The sequence below is a fragment of the Lutjanus erythropterus genome, chromosome 11 (assembly GCF_056507025.1).
Source record: "Lutjanus erythropterus isolate fLutEry1 chromosome 11, fLutEry1.hap2, whole genome shotgun sequence".
NCBI classification, from domain to species: Eukaryota; Metazoa; Chordata; class Actinopteri; order Lutjaniformes; family Lutjanidae; genus Lutjanus; species Lutjanus erythropterus.
The window spans coordinates 16,604,059-16,621,441 of record NC_139327.1 but is presented as its reverse complement, the minus strand read 5'-3'; the positions used below and the strand labels follow the sequence as shown (position 1 = coordinate 16,621,441).

General features: G+C 37.9%; 1 protein-coding gene across 10 annotated transcripts in view; it reads right to left on the bottom strand.

The window, feature by feature from the left end:
• The window catches only part of LOC146318832 (connector enhancer of kinase suppressor of ras 2-like), a 48,592-nt gene extending 37,686 nt beyond the window's left edge, over nt 1-10,906 (bottom strand). For all 10 annotated transcript variants that reach the window (XM_084731001.1, XM_084731005.1, XM_084731010.1 and 7 more), the window contains exons 1-2: nt 10,722-10,906; nt 1,515-1,678 (exon numbers count right to left, since the gene is read on the bottom strand). In XM_084731001.1, coding sequence (XP_084587127.1) covers nt 1,515-1,678; nt 10,722-10,785 — 228 coding nt within the window. In that variant the 5' untranslated portion in view covers nt 10,786-10,906. The remainder of the gene's footprint in view (nt 1-1,514; nt 1,679-10,721) is intronic.
• Nucleotides 10,907-17,383: the final 6,477 nt, after the last annotated feature.

Below are 17,383 nucleotides of genomic sequence, written 5' to 3'. Positions count from 1 at the left end.
TTATCGACAAGCAGAGTGATTTGCGAAAGTAAGGACATTTGGTAAAGGGTCTCTCTGGTTGGATCTGTTTGGCTGATATTGAAAATGAGTTTCACTTTGTACTTTACTACCCTTTTGACCGGGAGCTGCACATTACTTTGTTAAGTAATATAAAAACATGCATTTAGGATTTAGTGTAGATTTCTGGCTGGGTGAGTCCAAGATAACATCTTGAAATGTCTTGTTTTGTCTAAAAACCCAAAGATGTTCAGTTTAATATGATAATAAACAAAGAAAATCAGGAAATCTATATATATATATATGAGAGGCTAAAACAATTTTCTGCCATTGATTAAAATAGTTTAACATTTTAACTATTTTTACCACTTGCCCAGTCAGGCAAGAGTTCAGATTTACTAGCCCAATATGGCATTTTACTTGCCCCAGGCAAGTGGGCAATCCTTACTGTTGAGCCCTGATATTGATTTTGATTTTGTGAATATGGATTATGCACAAGGATTTGAGTTGGCTGTTCACATATGAAACATGTAACAGTTCTTCTCAGTGTGCAGTTCATTAGAAATCTATTTAAAGTAAGTTTCCTTCAAGCAACTACAGTAATGACTCATAATGTGGTAATTTGTTTTATTTATGTTTGCTCCTATATGTATTACCAGAGGATATATGTTTTGCAATTTGGGGGTGTCTAATTCCATGTGGACTGGACCAGAAATGGCATAAAACAGAAATAAACAAAAACATAAACTAACTATCAAAAACGACTGTGTTTCACACTGGAGAAGAAACTCTCCTGAACAGGACTTTATATCATCATTGGTTTTATATGTCATTTTGTGATCCTGTTTGACCTGAAACACCAGGTGACACAGGTCAGGTCTGAAGTCAAAGCAGTGACAGGTAGAGTGTTACAAGAAGTATAAATACGAGGCTTTCAGTGTTTCAGCAGCTCATTAGCTCAACCAGCAGAGCAGCAGTCTATCATGCTGACACACACAAAACCTGTGTTTCTGACTAAGAGCAGAAATCACTTGAAGAGGAGGAGGCTGTAATCCATGTCAGCACTAATGACAGCTATAAGATTTGCCTGTAGCGCATCTTTTGGCCAGATTATTAACTCTGCTAGATTTATGTGATGTTTGAAAGTTGAGGCAGATTAAAGCATTTTCCCTGTTGTGAAGACCTCATTTGTAGGAATATTGTGTTTATTTTTCATAAAACAATCATCTTACTCCTGTGATACTGTTAATGGATCAAAATACTTTGTGGGTGATAACTTTAAGCAAAAATACAACTTCTTACAAAACTTTCATATCCAAAAATGTCAATTTTTCAGGACTTATTTTCAAGTTTGATGGCAGCACATTTTTGGGGTTAATCCAGTGAATTTTGAAAGTACTTGATAAGATGAGGAGGCACCAAATGTGCTGCGGAAACTTCATCCAACAGCAGTGGTCTGACTCTTTGAAGTGACAGTACAGAGTAGTGGGAAGACAGCGTGGGAAGTTTGGACTCACCAGCGCACAGAGTAAGTCCACAGCCTCCAATATGAGCTCCTGGTGGCCGATTCTGGACACTCCCAGATCCTCCAGCTCCTGGTGGGTGATCCGCAGCAGCTGGTCCCCCCCTACTTTCTCCCTCTCGAAGGTCTTGATGTACTGCTGCAGGCAGTCGTCCAGGCCTGGGGGAACCACACAGGACGACAGGGAAAGTTTCAGCACAGCACGACAAGGTGTTTGCTGGCGGCATCAGATTTTCTTGTGAAACCGCCATTTGCATAATGTGTTCTGATCAGGCTTGATATTGCTTTTCTTGCCAGAATATGTGCTGTAAATCTCTTAAAGTGTGAGCACAGGTTGTGTTTTGTTATGTCCGAAGTGTGAAACAGTCCGTGTCAGACAAGAAATCTGACAGATTCCCGCACGTCAACGTTACTGAGGTGCATTTTCAGCTTTAAACAAGGACAAGCTTTCAACTAAAAGGAGCTGTGTGTCTCTGCGCAGCTTGTTTTACATCTCTCACTGCTGCAGCAGGTGTGAAGTCTGTTAGTGAAGCAGTTGATGAAGAGCAGCAGACTGAAACAAACGTACTGGTTCTGCATCTCCTGTCTGCATCAACGGTTTTATCAGCTGAGGTTTGAAACTGGAAACTGTGCTAACATGCATCAGCACAGTATATACAGGAGGTAAACATAAAATCCTCTTAAAAGAAACTCAATCTAATACAAAAGTTACATTACAAATACAAAGAACCAGTCTCTGAAACAAAAATCTACATAAACTGCATGTAATCTGCACACAGGTTCTGTTTATTTCGGAAGCATTGTATAGCACTGTATTTTCTGTAGGTGTTAATGATATTGTGTCCACCCTCTTTACTCTACAGCTTCCTATCTCAGCTCCAATGCAGAGCACACGCACAATGTTACAAATAACTGAACAGCAAATTGATCTTACTTTAGTTTTATTCATTTTCATATCAAGCAAACACATTATTCATCTGGAAAACTAATAGGCCTGCTTATAAAGACTGTCTGGAAAGATATATATTAACTTACATTGCTGAAGACAAGTGGAAAGACTTTGTTTAGAAACATACATGAATGTCATGAGAGATGGAAATGTAGGCGCTACCTGAAAGTAAATTGTAGTTGAGAGTGTGTGTCTGTGTGAGGTATTTATAGTCTTAAATTGTTTACTGTATGCTTTTTGACATGATGTTATAAGACACTGACCATGAACATACTGTAATAAAAATAGACTACTTGGTTTAGGGCTGCTTAGGATTTTTTCCCCCAAATTAATCAACTAATCTGCCCATTATTTTCTTAGTGTTTTATGTCAGTCTTCTTGAAAATGAAAGTGAAAGTGAATTGTTTTACACACTCAATAGAGCATGCATTTTACTATCATGGAATTTTTGTTTTGAAAAATACTTATGGTTTCAGTAAAATTGTTAACATTTTTGTCACTTGACTACTTGATACATTGTGTAATCATTCTAGCTCAAACTAATTTATATCAGGGATTGATACGGCTTTTTAAAGGGAACACAGACCATTTTTCCTGTGGACGTCCAGTCAGTGTCAAATGAAGCAATAAATTCCTCAGTCTGTCTTATATTGACCGAGAAAACATAATTCTTCTGCTGCAAATCTTTAGTTCTTACTGCATCCAGGGACGCCACTGAAAGCAGGAAGAACTACAGGCGATTTCAGCTTTAATTTCTAGACACTACCTCCATCTGGATAACCAAGGGGTATTTTTGCCACCTAACACTACATGGGCGTGAGAATCATAAGCTTGTACCAAAATGCATTGTGGTACATGTAGGCACTGCTGCACAGCTCTGCAAGCAGTAGAATTCAGTTTTCTTGGTCAATATACTGCAGCACATACTGAGGAATTTATTGTTTCAATTGATTATCAGCAACACTAACTGGACATCCACATGAAACCTGCTGAATTTTACCTTTAAGTGTAAAATTCAAGCACTTTCAAGGTACCTCCACCAACTCATTCCAGAGTCTTAAAGCTTTTTTCATCACATCTAAATCATTACTAAAAATGCAACTGTGACTTTATTTTCCCTGCTGTTCATATCAACTGTGATGCATATTTTGATCATGATTAACAAGAAATGACAAATATCAATATGTGCAGATGAAAATCAATATTTTTTCAAGTATATTTGAAGAATATTCAAATACAGGCATTTTCCTTGAGAACATGACAGTTAAATTGAAGCTTTTTCCCAGCTTGTTTCATATGTATGTCCATATGTATCACAGCTGAATGTCAGTAGAAAGTTGTTCTGCATGCTAACTGGCTATCCTTTTAGCACTGCAGACACAGAGAGTAGCCTTTTTCAAGGCTTTTTCTATACACTCGGTCTGTGTCCATCTTCTCATTGAGAGGGACACACACACACACACACACACACACAGACAACTCTCTGCTCATCTCATCTTTTCATCGCGGTGGACCAATCATGTACATGTGACTCAGTGCTGTGCCTAAACCTGATCAAGCATTCAGACCGGGTTTAGCTGGCAGCTAAACGATGGAGAGGAAACATAGGGAGTTTCATGGTTTTGCATAAAATTTAAAGGCTTAACTAATCAGCCTCTTTACCAAGTTAATTGAGACTCATTATGTCAGTGAAGTATTCCCCATGTTGCCATAGAAACCATGAAGCAGGGTTTTGGCAGGGATTCTCCCTGACCGCAGGACCAAATAAAGAAATAAGCGAAGAGAGGACATGACGCTTTCCAAAACATGACCGCATGAGACATCTATCTGCTGATTTCAGGAGCAATAATTCAAAACCTCCCAAAGGATTTTACATTGTCAAACGATTCTGCAAAGCATCATGTAGCACCATTTTGATGGGTGGTTTATAAACAAAGGTTATTCACTATGAGTAGGGCTGCAATTAACAATTTTTTTCATTACTGATTAATCTGTCGATCATTTTCTTGATAAACTGATTAGTTGTTTAGTCCATAAAATGTCAGAAAATGGTGAAAATGTTGACTGTTTCCAAAAACCCAAGGTGACATCATCAAATGTTTTGTTTGGTTGACAATGCAAAGACATTCAGTTTACTGTCCTAGAGGATTAAAGAACCCAGGAAATATTAATGACATATCCCAAATCCTGCCTCTTTTGGAACCTCACACAACTTTCTCCTTTCATTTTTCCTGTGCACTATGTTTTTTTTTCCAGGGATGACCCCACTCTACTTGCTCTCACTCCGTTTGACTAGTATGGAGTGTGATTGGGTAGGATTAGGGTAAAAATACCATGGTAAGCCAACCAGAGGCAGAGCAGGGTTAGGGCCACGCCTCCACCATCCTGGGAAAAAAAAAAAACTAACTTCCTGTATGTATATATGCTATCTGCTGCTTTCCTATATTAAAAAGTAAACCAAATCTTGAAGTTGGTTAAAAGATTGCCCTGGGGGGACCAGTAAAATAGTCATACCATCATATAGTTAGCTGATGTTAGCAAAACGCTAGCTAACTAACTATCTACATCAATCGTTAGCCAGCTAATTATCTAATGTTTTGCTCTGTGGCAAAATGCTAGCTAACTAGCTAGCTCAGTGGTTTTCAGACTGGGATGTGGGGACCAACAGGGGTGCTTGAGGGAGTACCCAGAAAAAAGAAAAATAGAAAATTGTAACTTATATCACATTTTTTGGAAGGTGGAACAACAAGGGAGGAAATACTGTTCAGCTTTGATTAATTACGAAGACTCATCTTCAAAACTAAAAAAAAATACTCAAAGGGGATATGGGAGTCCTTGACATGAAACCCCTGAACTAGCTAATATACATTAATTTTTAGCTATCTAGTCACATTTGATGGCCAATGTTGTAAAATCCCAGCAATCTGGCTAGCTAATCTACAACATCGTAAATAAGCCAGTTCACTAACTTCGGTTCGGTCACTTTTTTCTTACAAAATTATTGAAAATGATTAATAAATTATCAAAAAACTTAGCAACTAAATGAATAGTTGACAACTAATCAAGTAATTCATCGACTAATGGCTGCAGCTCTAGTCAAGACTCACATCAAAGACATAAAATGTAAGACTAACAGGCTATTTTATTAATGATATAGTTTGGTGGTTTTCCATTTTGACACTGAAATGCCACATCTTGTTTCATACTTGTCCTCTTCTGACTGCAGCATCACGTAATAGAAAGCCCCTTTAGATGAAGTATACTGAATGATTGCACTCAGTAATCTCAACTGTGTCAATTTTCCTGTCCATTTAATACACAGGTCAGATTATCAGGCAAGCTGAGGAGAAATTAAAAGCACAGCACTGACACATCCTCATCTCCAGTCTAGATAATCCACTGGTAATGTGAGGTAAAAACAGATATTAAAGGCTGTTAACATGGATTTATGTTAATCTGACTTGTCATTGATCAGTGTCAGTGTGTGTGTGTGTGTGTGTGTGTGTGTGTGTGTGTGTGTCAGATGAGGAGAATGAATGAGTGCGCAAGAAAGACTGACAGAGAACAAAGATAAAACTGATATGAATTATGTTAATGCACACTGTCAGGAAGAGATTATGCTAAGCCTGCATTAGTTCTGTGCCTCCTCACATACAATTCATAAAAACAACAGCGAAAACACACCTATCATATGTGTTTGCACAGCGACCATGCATGAGCAAATTTTCAGTCAAAGCTGGAATTCTTTTCTCTTTTGTGACGAGACTCTCGTCTTTAAAGCGGCTTTTGTCGCAGCTGGGAATAGAGCGTCTTGCTCACACAAAACACTAACAGGGGGGTGGAGAGAGGGATTGTGGGAAGGTCACAGGGTGCCCCTATTTGGCCTCCAGTGACATCACGGAGCGGTATGCTAATAATGGAACCTGTGAATGCTAACGACAAAACGCTGCCAGTCCTGAGGAGCTGAGAATGGATGTGAGACAAGAATGAACCTCCCCCCCTTCCCTCTCCTCTCTCAGTGTCTCTCAGTGCCACTCTGTCCCTCACTTTAAATTACCATTACTGGGCTCTGGGCACAGAATCGTCTCTGCTCCACTTGTCAGATGTGGGACACTGAAGAGCCCTCTCTCATACCCAATCTCCGCTTCTTCTCACTCACTGCATTTCTCACTTGTGCTACCAGCTTATTTGCACATCATCTTAGATCTCATGTGAACTGTTGTGGTCATTCTGTCTTCGCTTTTCTCCACATCCTCACATCCCTGTGTCTCCTTCTTTGTCTGGGTAAATCCTCCGTGAAGCTATATACACTTCCCTTTTGTGTTTTTACTGAGCCAGCACAGCCACAAAAACACCCTATTCAATAAAAGGCAGCGTCAGATTCAGGTACAATTTGTAACACACACAACTCATACTAAGAGAGGTCTGATCTTTGCAATCGTAATATGTCTGAGCCAGCAGAAAAGGCCTTCAGGCTTAGAATTATGACTAAGGCTCTATGTGTGTGTGTGTGTGTGTGTGTGTGTGTGTGTTACTGTGTGTGTGTGTGTGCGCGTGTGCGTGTGTGTGTTGTGGCAGTAAAGATGTATGTGTATGTTTCATCCGAAGCGTCTCTGAAGGGCTGTGGCCTGACACGTGAGCACGTGGCTCTGCTAAACAACACACAATACTGAAACAATGACTGTATACACGGCACACAAAATAGGGGAGACCAGGAGCAATTGTGACATTTTTTACATTTTCCTTCACAGCTCATAGAATACTTGAAAGACAATGGTCACACTGGTCATCTTTTGGTAACAAAACTGAATTGGCATATGATGATGTCTACACTGAAACATTGCGATAGGCGATGATATCATTTCTATATACTGTCTTTTAAGCTATTTATATCTCTTTATATTGGATACAAATTACAAATTGAGCAGTGCTTTATGCTGTTTTACTTAAGTAAATCTGTCGCAAGGTGGCATAATAATAAACTCAACATCTCTGGCTGACACTCCTTAAAATACATATTCATCAGTTCTAAGAAACTTTTAAATCAGAGAGCTCAGTGGCTCAGTCAGACTTCATGACAGACCGATGGCATCACCCGTCATCCCAACCATAATTTACATATACACTAATTAATAATACAATTGATACTAATAAGGACATGACTATAAAGTTATATTTAATGCAAGAAGTCATTTTGTTACAATCTTCCCCACAAAGGGGCAACTATAACATGAAAAAATATTAACCCACTGTATCTCAAATAATAGCACACCTCAGAGTCATTACTTCCTTGGTATCTAATAATGTTACTTGAGATTTTTTTTGTACATGGTTCAAATTCTTTCAGATTTCAAGCATCATGTTTACTCAAAGCACAAGTCTATTTCTATTTTTTGTACAAGACTAGGCAACTGTTAAAGTGGTAATTAGATTTTAATTATTTTAATAAAGTTAACAGTAATTTAATTTTGGTGAAATATATGGATATTTTTCACCAAAAATTATGTCACCGCAGGTATACAAGGTGCTTACATTGGGCCATGTAGCTCCACATGATCTTGCAGTCATGATAAAATCTTGTATACTAGCTAGAATAATCTATATTAGAATAGCTTGTTTGTGGTCATTTTTAAATAACCTAGAGATAAAATTTTAAAGTTACTAAAGTTTAAATCCACAGTCATCTAAACTTCAGACAGCAGAAAAAAATACTCTACATCCAAAAAGTGACTTTCATACCTCAAAATCAATTTTTGTTGGAAACTTTTGACAAGGTGAAATGAATCTGCTCCTACTGAGCATGTGCAGTGTAAGTGTCATCACTCTAACTTATTTCTGATAGGAGAAACTGAGTGGTTACAACTGCTCCCTGTTACAACTGCCTCTGGTCTCCCATATACATATATATATATACTTGGATAGCCTCCTCCTGCTGAATTTAACATCTCCCCTCACGTTTTGTGCATATTTGATATTAACAGATTGCTGATGGTGATCACTTTGTAATGCAAACAGACAAAAAGCATCAGATCTAATGAGCTATCTGTGCCCTGAATGTCTTCTGACAGGCGTCTGTGGGCCTTTTATAGGTTTTAAGCAGACAATTTTCCTCTGAGGAACCCCTCAATCAAGGCTACCAAGTCTTATGAATGATTAATTAATTGTAACAACTGCATATTAATCTCCTCAATTTAAATTGAATGTTCAGGCCTCCATTAAGTACAGTCCAGTCTAATTTCAAGTGCATTATCATCACCAAACTGGATCTTATCTGGGCATTAGGCATGTAAGAAAATATTCATACACTTGAGTATCGCAGTATTATGTTTTGTGATCCTGTATTGATTCTCAAGAGCACAAATGATTCTTATTTACAGTACTTGACGTGCAATGGTTTGTGGCGGTGTCTTCAGCCATGTGACTCTTCCACTTTAACATAATAAAGTAAACTGAGACAGGAGGAAGTTTGCACATACTAGCACAGTATTAGAGTATATGGTAATATATTGAATCATAACTCCTGTATCATGATTCATATCGTATGGCCAGATTCTTGCCGATACATAAACACTGTGCATGTCTATTTGAACTAGAGCCCGATATCTTGTTCAGCCAATATTATTATCCAATATTGACCTATGACAGCTATCTCTTCCAGACATGCAGAGTTATATTGCATTGACCACCATATTCGTGTTTGTGCAACATGCAAATCAGGAGTTTGGGGAACGTCTGTGGATGTGCAAGAATGCTGCAGGAAATCAACGTGAGATTAATGAAATATTCTTTATTTGCGATTCTACAAATAAATATGTATAATTTATTAACCACATAGTTATTGGTGTCTTTGGATAGAGAGAGCATGAGAGAGTTTTATGAGCTATATTAGGGCTAACCCTCCTGTGAACGTTAACAATGGACATTCATAAAAATATGTCATAAAAACTTTGATTCCAGCTCCTCAGGGGACAGCAGTTTGACACACAATAAGACGTTCAAAAGATGTCTTTCTGGACGTATATATGCTCAGTGGGATATTGGCCTAAATTGGTATCAGCATTTACATTGTCCAGTATCTGCCTATATGATTATTTTTGACAGAGCATAATGCAGATTGCTTTTATGTTTACTTTATAGGCAGAATTTCTTGTATTTTTCTAAATTCAAGTTGCTCTTTTTGTTTTGTTATTTATAATTACTAAATAAAAAATAATATCCTGCCTCCATTACATATCTCTGTCACAAATGTTAACCACTTTTGAAGGATCAATGCAGTAAAGGGTGTTTATGTATATATTTATATTCTGAATATTGTAGAAAGAAATTCTGACGATATATCAATACTGGATTTCTTTAAACTCCCTAATATATGCATCGCTCCCCAAAGGTCCAGTATCGGTCAGAGCCTAATTTTAACAACCGCATATTAATCTTCCCAACTTAAATTGAATGTACAGGCCTCCATTAATTACAGTTCAGTTTAGTTTCAAGCGCTCCATCATCACCAGATTGAAATGGGAAATCTGAACCTCATCTGTCGGCTGTGATTTAAATGCTCTCATGCCTGAATACACGTCTAACTGCAAGTCTGAGCTAATATGCTCCTAATGGATGAGCACCACCTTTGGGTTTCAGTGCACTGTGAGGTGTTAAAACTCTTTAAGCCTGTCTTACACGATGCTTCCCTCAGTCAGCTGTTACTTCTTAATGACTCAGAACATCTGTGGATCAACATTTCGCACAGATGGCTGCTCGTATTTTAGAGCTGAGATAGCTCTTATTTTAAATTTCGTATTTTTTCCCCCCCTAAAATCCAGATTCTGAGCCCAGATCCAGTGAGAGGGCTAATCATTGGTGTGTAATTACTGGATCTCCTCCGCTGTGTTTCCCAGCCTCACTGCGAGGCAGCGTTAACAATAAACCACCGCAGGACACAATAGAGGTTTTAAACCGTTTTGTCTAATTTGAATGTGTTTGGCTGTGGAAAACACGTTGGTCTGAAAAGGACAAGTCGCCTCCACATTGAAACTGGCCGAAAAAAATCGATCAAATGATTCATTAAAGCTGTGATTAAAAGCCTTCAGGGGGAGCATGCCGATGAGCCACGAACCCGAGGCTCAGCAGGTGTTTTTGTTCTCTTGTGGCATCCCCAGTGAAGCTGTGAGAAAAATGCATCTGGACTCACAATAATCAACGCAATATAAAGCAGTTTGCTTGGTGCTATCAGTTTCTCATCGTGCCTGAAAGCCTTACCTTTCATCCAGTCAACCACTTGACTGGAGCTCCACTTGCTCACAGGCTCCATAACCAGTGCCATGGGTAGAGAAGTTTGTCTTGTTCACGCTTGACAAAAGAAAAACACTCCCAAACAAACCCACTCCCAACCTCAGGAAAAAATCAGAAGAAATAAAGAATAAAATTAAAAATTAAAAAAACAAAAAAAACAAAACAAAGGGCCTCTCTTAATTCGTCACTGCTGGGTGTTTACAAACAAACCGAGGTAGGTCCAAAAGGTCCAAAATGTCGCTTCTTTGAGACGCCTGAGCGCAGCCCAGCAGACTTAAGCACATTCCTGTGCTGTTTGCTCGCTTGAAAGACCTCTTTTACTTGTCATTCATGTCAGGCTCAGTGGCGGTGATGCTGGTGGGTCGCTGCTGCCCGACCTCCCCCTCCCAAAATACATCCCAGTACCGTCCAGAGCGCAGGAGAACAACGCACAGACTGTCACTTCATACTGGTGTCTGGGAAGGCTGGGTTCACTCTGAGCATCCTCCCTCATACACAGACATGGAGTCACAGCCCTCACCGAGCGAAGTGTGTGTGTGTGTGTGTATGAGAGGTGATTAATGCCACAGAGAGGCGGCAGCAGGAGTTTGAGCCGGAGATGTGTCTTAATGGGGATTAATGACGCCCAGATTATACTGGATTTTCATAAGAATAAGAGCTGAGCTCGGCTGTGTAGCAGAACTGAGGTTCAGGAATGAACAAGCAGAAATTAATAAGCATGTTAATATGACAATGCTTACTGTTTAATGGGAAAAAAATGAACCATTTTTAAATTAAGATTAAATTAAGATTGAGAATTTTGGATCATTCACTACTTTTACTGTTCATGCAAACACTTGTAGTACATGGAGGTCATGAAGATAATACATAATAGTGTTAAGTGGTATACTTTTACACAATTTAAATGTACAATATGTAAGTTCTGCCACTATGGACTCTCACATTAAAACGATAACAAAAGATGTAATTTGATGATGTTGTGAAATACCTGGGATCATTTGATTTGTTATCTTCACACCAACCACTACTGATGAAAATCTATCTGATGTGACTCAGATGGAAATCATGGACAGGGTGATGAATCAGTGTTTTATTCATTTTACCTTTGGTCACATTCTCGCTCTCTAGTGTTTCCGGAAGTTATAGAAATAATATTTTTTTTTTTTTTTTTTTTTTTGACATTTTGCTGCAGAAATGTTACATATTGTAGCTTTAGCTTGCATGTATGTTTAAAAAAGAAATAAGCCAATGTTACTTTTGATAGTAATTTGATTGTAATCCCATGCAAATCTGTCATATCTGTAATTTGTTATGTAAAAATTTGTTATATATGTTCCTCTACAAACACTGAGGTCCTGTGATATTATTAGTACTGTGCGAATCTCTGGGGTTGTACTGCTTTTTAATATCTACTTTCTGTTGTCAAACAAATTAAAATGTATGACATTTGATTATGGTTTATAATGTATCAAACATCAGTCAATATATTGTGCACAATCAGTGATCATAATAGAGAAGGTTTGCTGCAAAAATGTGTGTTAATGCTTGTAACACATGCAGAAGGGCAAAACAACTCTAAACTACATTATTAATGTGGCTGCTGAAGAACAGACTCTAGCTTTTGAAATGTTGATGTTAAGTAGAGCCTTGACATCATATTCAGGGGAAATATCTGTAAATTCAAGTAAAATTCACAGTGTGCTCATTGTGGTGCACAAAAGACACAGACATGGGGGTGATTTCTACATCACAAGGTCACCAGGTAACACTAGTCCCGTGCAAACTGGGCTGTAGTCTATAATCTTCTTAAAATATTCCAATAATTTTATTGTTACCCACCACACAGCCTCAAAATCTTTCTGGACCAAACTGGAATTTTGGTTACCACTTTTAGAATTTAATTTTGTTATACCCTGAGTTTGTCTAGTTTGAAACTTTGATCCCAGCCATGCAATCAAACACAAGAACAGCCCATGTTTTCCATCTTTGAACTGGTTTATTTACAGCATAGTGGCAGTTAATCTAAGTTTATATGATTTTTTCTTTCTGTCTAAGTGATGGTAGTCTGACTTGTCTTTCAGGCAACTGTGCATATGGCCCCAGCCCCCACACAACTCCCCAAGACACCGTGTCCCCCCACAAAAGGGAGCCTCAACTAACCAGTGGGAGTCTAAGGATATAATCCCTCACTGGTGTTTCACTCATGGACACTGAATTGACCAAACTTGAAGCATTGCACCTTTGGATTGGGCCCAGGTCTGTGTGGGTGTTGGTGAATCTTTTTTAACAGGTTTGTAATAGATTTTCAATCAATTCTTTTAGTGTGTTTTCACATGCGCACCAACAGTTGCACAAGTTCATCTTTGTTTCTGCAACGAATGAGCACAGAGGACACTGATGGACTGACACTTGTTCTCCATACTCCATAGCTCACGGCAACGATATGAATGCAACATAAGTCACAAATAAATCCGTCCAGTACAATGGATATTCCGTGACTGATTCCTTTTCTGATCCCTCGGGCACTAATCACCTCTCATAGCGCCACTGTTTCCTCCTGCCGTCTTTGTCGCTGATCACGCCTCCGTCACACAAAGCGCAGTGTAGCGGTCACTAACGAGACAAGGAGGCTGACATGCGCGTCGCTTTTTTTCTTGATTTGGTAAACAGCCTCAGGGTCTGAGTCTATGTTCCCTGCGTGGGCACTCACTGTACTGCAAATACTACATTTAAACTGAATCACACCATATAGATCAAAACAAAAATACACTGATGACACTTTCAGTTTCTACATGTATGTTGTCCTTTAGAGAGTCCTGTGATTTTATTTCTTTCAGTAAATGTTTTATTCAGGTCCAGCAACTCTTTCTTCTATTAATGGTTATTCTAGAATATAAATAAATGACTAAAACTGTCAGAAGAAAAAGGACCAATTAATTTACTTCACATGAAAATCAATAGGCTACATTAAAATTTTAAAGTAGAGCAGGTAACAGCATGCTGAGACAAAAACAAGAAAATGCATGTCCTTAACCAATAATCAATACTTTACTGACTTTTTTTTTCAAAGTGTTGCGAACAATATGAAACAAGCAGGTGGGTAGGAGCAATATAGCAGAAATGCCAACTGTCTTAACACTGACATTCAAGATAATCAATAATCATAAATCAGTGCAGGGACAGGGCGCTATCTTGTGTGAAGCTTGATCATTTAGCAGGGTTTCAGCCATAAATGAAAATGAAAAACATAAATACAAGGAAATATATAGCTCTCATAAACACCAGCTGTGCTGCATTTTTTAAGCTTTACGAATCATATTTTGCAGTCGACACCCAGCCAGAAGACGATTCCAGCATCACAGGTCATACATGCAAACAGTAGTTGCAGTTGCATTTGATATGCAGCATCAGCCTCCTTGTATAACAGCAATACCATAAATTAAGAGGAAAAGATCTGTCTTGTCGAGGGACACGATAAATATTTGAATGAATTATCAAGAAAAAACTATAATCATACTGGGAATACCTTCTTCTCATTATTTAATGTTGAAAAAACAAAATCTTTAATTGCCATACAACCACCATAATAATAAAAAAGTAAAACTCCACCAATTTTACATATTAACTCTCATTTACAGCTCTTAAAGAGGCCTACCGCAGGGCCGTCCCAAGCTTTTTTGGGGCCTCGGGCAGAATTTCATTTCATTTTTCATTTCATACCACAAATTAGTATGACTTGCCTCAGGGCACACCAGTGTGCCTCGACACACCTTCTGGAAACCACTGGTTTATATCATACTAATGTAAGCATGGCATGTTTTGTTGTTTTGTTCTTATATGGCTTTTAGTCCTAAAAAGGTAGCAAACTCACAGGACTGATCTGGACTCTCAGTTGGAGCCTTAGACTGTATATTAAATAGGTTGAAATCCTATTTAATGTATTTAATATGGTTGAAGCGAGCTGATTCCCTCCACCTCCTCCTTCCCAGACTCAGGGAAGCTCTGCAGGCTGCAGTGACAATAACAAACAATGCTGAGTCCTCCACTGTAAGTTGATCAGCTGTTTATAACTGTCACTTGTCTGTCAATGTAAATTTGAGCCTGTTATCCTGAAAACAAAAGCCCACTGCTCTGAAAATACACACTCACTTCTAGTTAAGTAGCAGCCTGCCTCACTGACTGCCAGACTCCATTAGCATATTGCTCAACTGAACTGTTATAAACATCTACAGATTCTACAAGATTGTTAATGATTTCTCACATCTCATAAACAGATACTTTCTCATTTGGCGAACATCCTGCATTAATTTGATTAACGCGAAACAGGCATGCTAAAATAGTTATTCTGGCCTGGAATGAAAGTTTCAAAGGAATACACCTGTCTGCAGCGTTGTTGTCAGAGAAGCCAGTACTTCAACTGCTGCATTTGTGAAAAAGGTCAGATAAAGCCTTTTATGGCTTCAGATGATGCCAGTTGCCTCTAGAGCATTAGTCTGGGTTGAAGACTTCAACACCGCCATGTTTCTACATTAGCTCAGAATGGACAAATCAAACACAGTCCCTACACAATTTGCTCCCGTCTTGTGCGAGTAGGTCTGTAGGCTCTTGTACACGCTTGAAAGTGGAGAGTGAAACAAGTTGTTTGCAAAGAGATGCCACCAAATTCTACAGACTGGTCCTTTAAAGGTCTCTGTAAGGCCACTTTAGATAAAAACGGCTCATTCTAAGGCACTGAAAACACATTTTTCTTATTATCTTGTGATTACACACTACTGAAGACATTTAACTTCTGCCATATTCTTAATAAATCCCTCTAATTGTCACACTGAATTTTCCAAGTGTCCATCATGAATGCAGTGATGTTGTGTGCAACTCTAAACCAGTGAGGGGTTTAGTCACTAATTAGACCTGGTTTTACCAGCTGTGCACACATGTGTTTTCACACATAATGTTCTGAGTATTTATCTGGCTTCAATTTGAAATGGTTTCAAAAAGTAAATCATTTCATATTGTTATTATTATTTTTTTATTAGTAGTAATAACAATGATAATTTTACAAAAACTCACATTTACATCTTTATGCTGTCCAAGGCTGCTGCATTATTTCAGAAATAGCAACAGACACTTTGACTTGTAATAGTAAGAAAAGCATGTGTTACTAAATCATTAATAATGGCTCAGTTCCATGTGAGTTTGGAGTTGAATGTGACAATAAGCCAGTATGCACAAGAAACTGAAGCAGCTGCAGTAAATACAATTCAACCATCATTTAATAGCTTATTATTTAAACGTGCTTTTCTGACTGTGAGATTTCAAAATGTCTTTCCTGTGAAAAAGGCTTATTGCTGTCAGAAAATCTACATTTTTTCTGTGGTAATATCTCATGCAGTAAATTGACGATGGCTCCTTACTGCAGAGTTACATATTCTTTACTTATTGTGGGCTTCAGGTTCAGTAATTAAACATTTTGAATTATACATTTCAATGCATATGCACTGTTTCATCTCAGCTAAGCTGGTACAGACATTTTATTCAGAGTAAAATCAACATGTTTAAACTCGACAAGGACAGTCATTTCCAGTGGCAGAATTAACTAATTATATTTACTAACGTACTGTTATTACGTGATACTGTTGTGCTGTTTTTGAGGTAGTTTTGTTTAATATGAGTAGTTTCAAATTATCCTGTTTTTATCAAGATATATCGGTCAAACAATTTTTGGGTTGTTATGATAAAATATCTCTATTTTATTTTCATAAATCATGTTTTTTAAATTGTCCACTCATGTTTTTATTGTGTACTTATGTGACTCATTCATTTGTCAGCTATAGACACATGCAAACTATAAGATTTTACATATAAAATATATGATCAGCTCACAAAATATGGTGCTCAAAGATTGAACTACCCAGCAGCATTTAAAACAAGTAAAATGAGCTCTCCCTAAACCAGTAACATCACCAGTAATAATTAAGCAATACTACACACCAGACCTATGCAACTGGCTGCCATGGGCTGAATTCTGCCCTTTGATCATTTATGCTGAACGGGAAAACAGGCGATAAAAAAAGTATATCATTTTGATTTTATTTAAATGAACTGCTAGGATCATGTTATTAGTAGGCTAATGAGTCCATGTCTATTGTTAAGCACAGAGACACTTATTATTTTAAAAAGTTATAACTGAGGTTTAAAAAAAAGAAAAGAAAAATATGCTAAATGTAACACTGTGTTTGTTACAACAACAAGCTACTTCCAGTCTATGATTATGTATTTTTTGTATATAATACCTCTTTTGTTGAGGAAAACTTTTTTAAAAGGCGCATTGTTTTACACATTTAAATTCCTAACTTTTCAGGTTAGACAGGGAATGTGAACATCTGGCCCCTTTTCACCTTAATTTGATCAAATCTGGCCTTTATAGAAAGGTAATTGAATGGGCCTGTTATACATTTCTCATTTGTATTTTAACTTCTAAATGCAGGTAGTTTATTTCTCACTAACACATTGATATATTGGCATTTGTATTTTAACCTCAGTAAAAGATTTGAGTGCTTCTTCCAGCACTGGTCCTGTCTAAGTGTGTTGTTCTCTGTCTGGCCTTTAGGGGGCAGAGTCTGCTCTGTAAT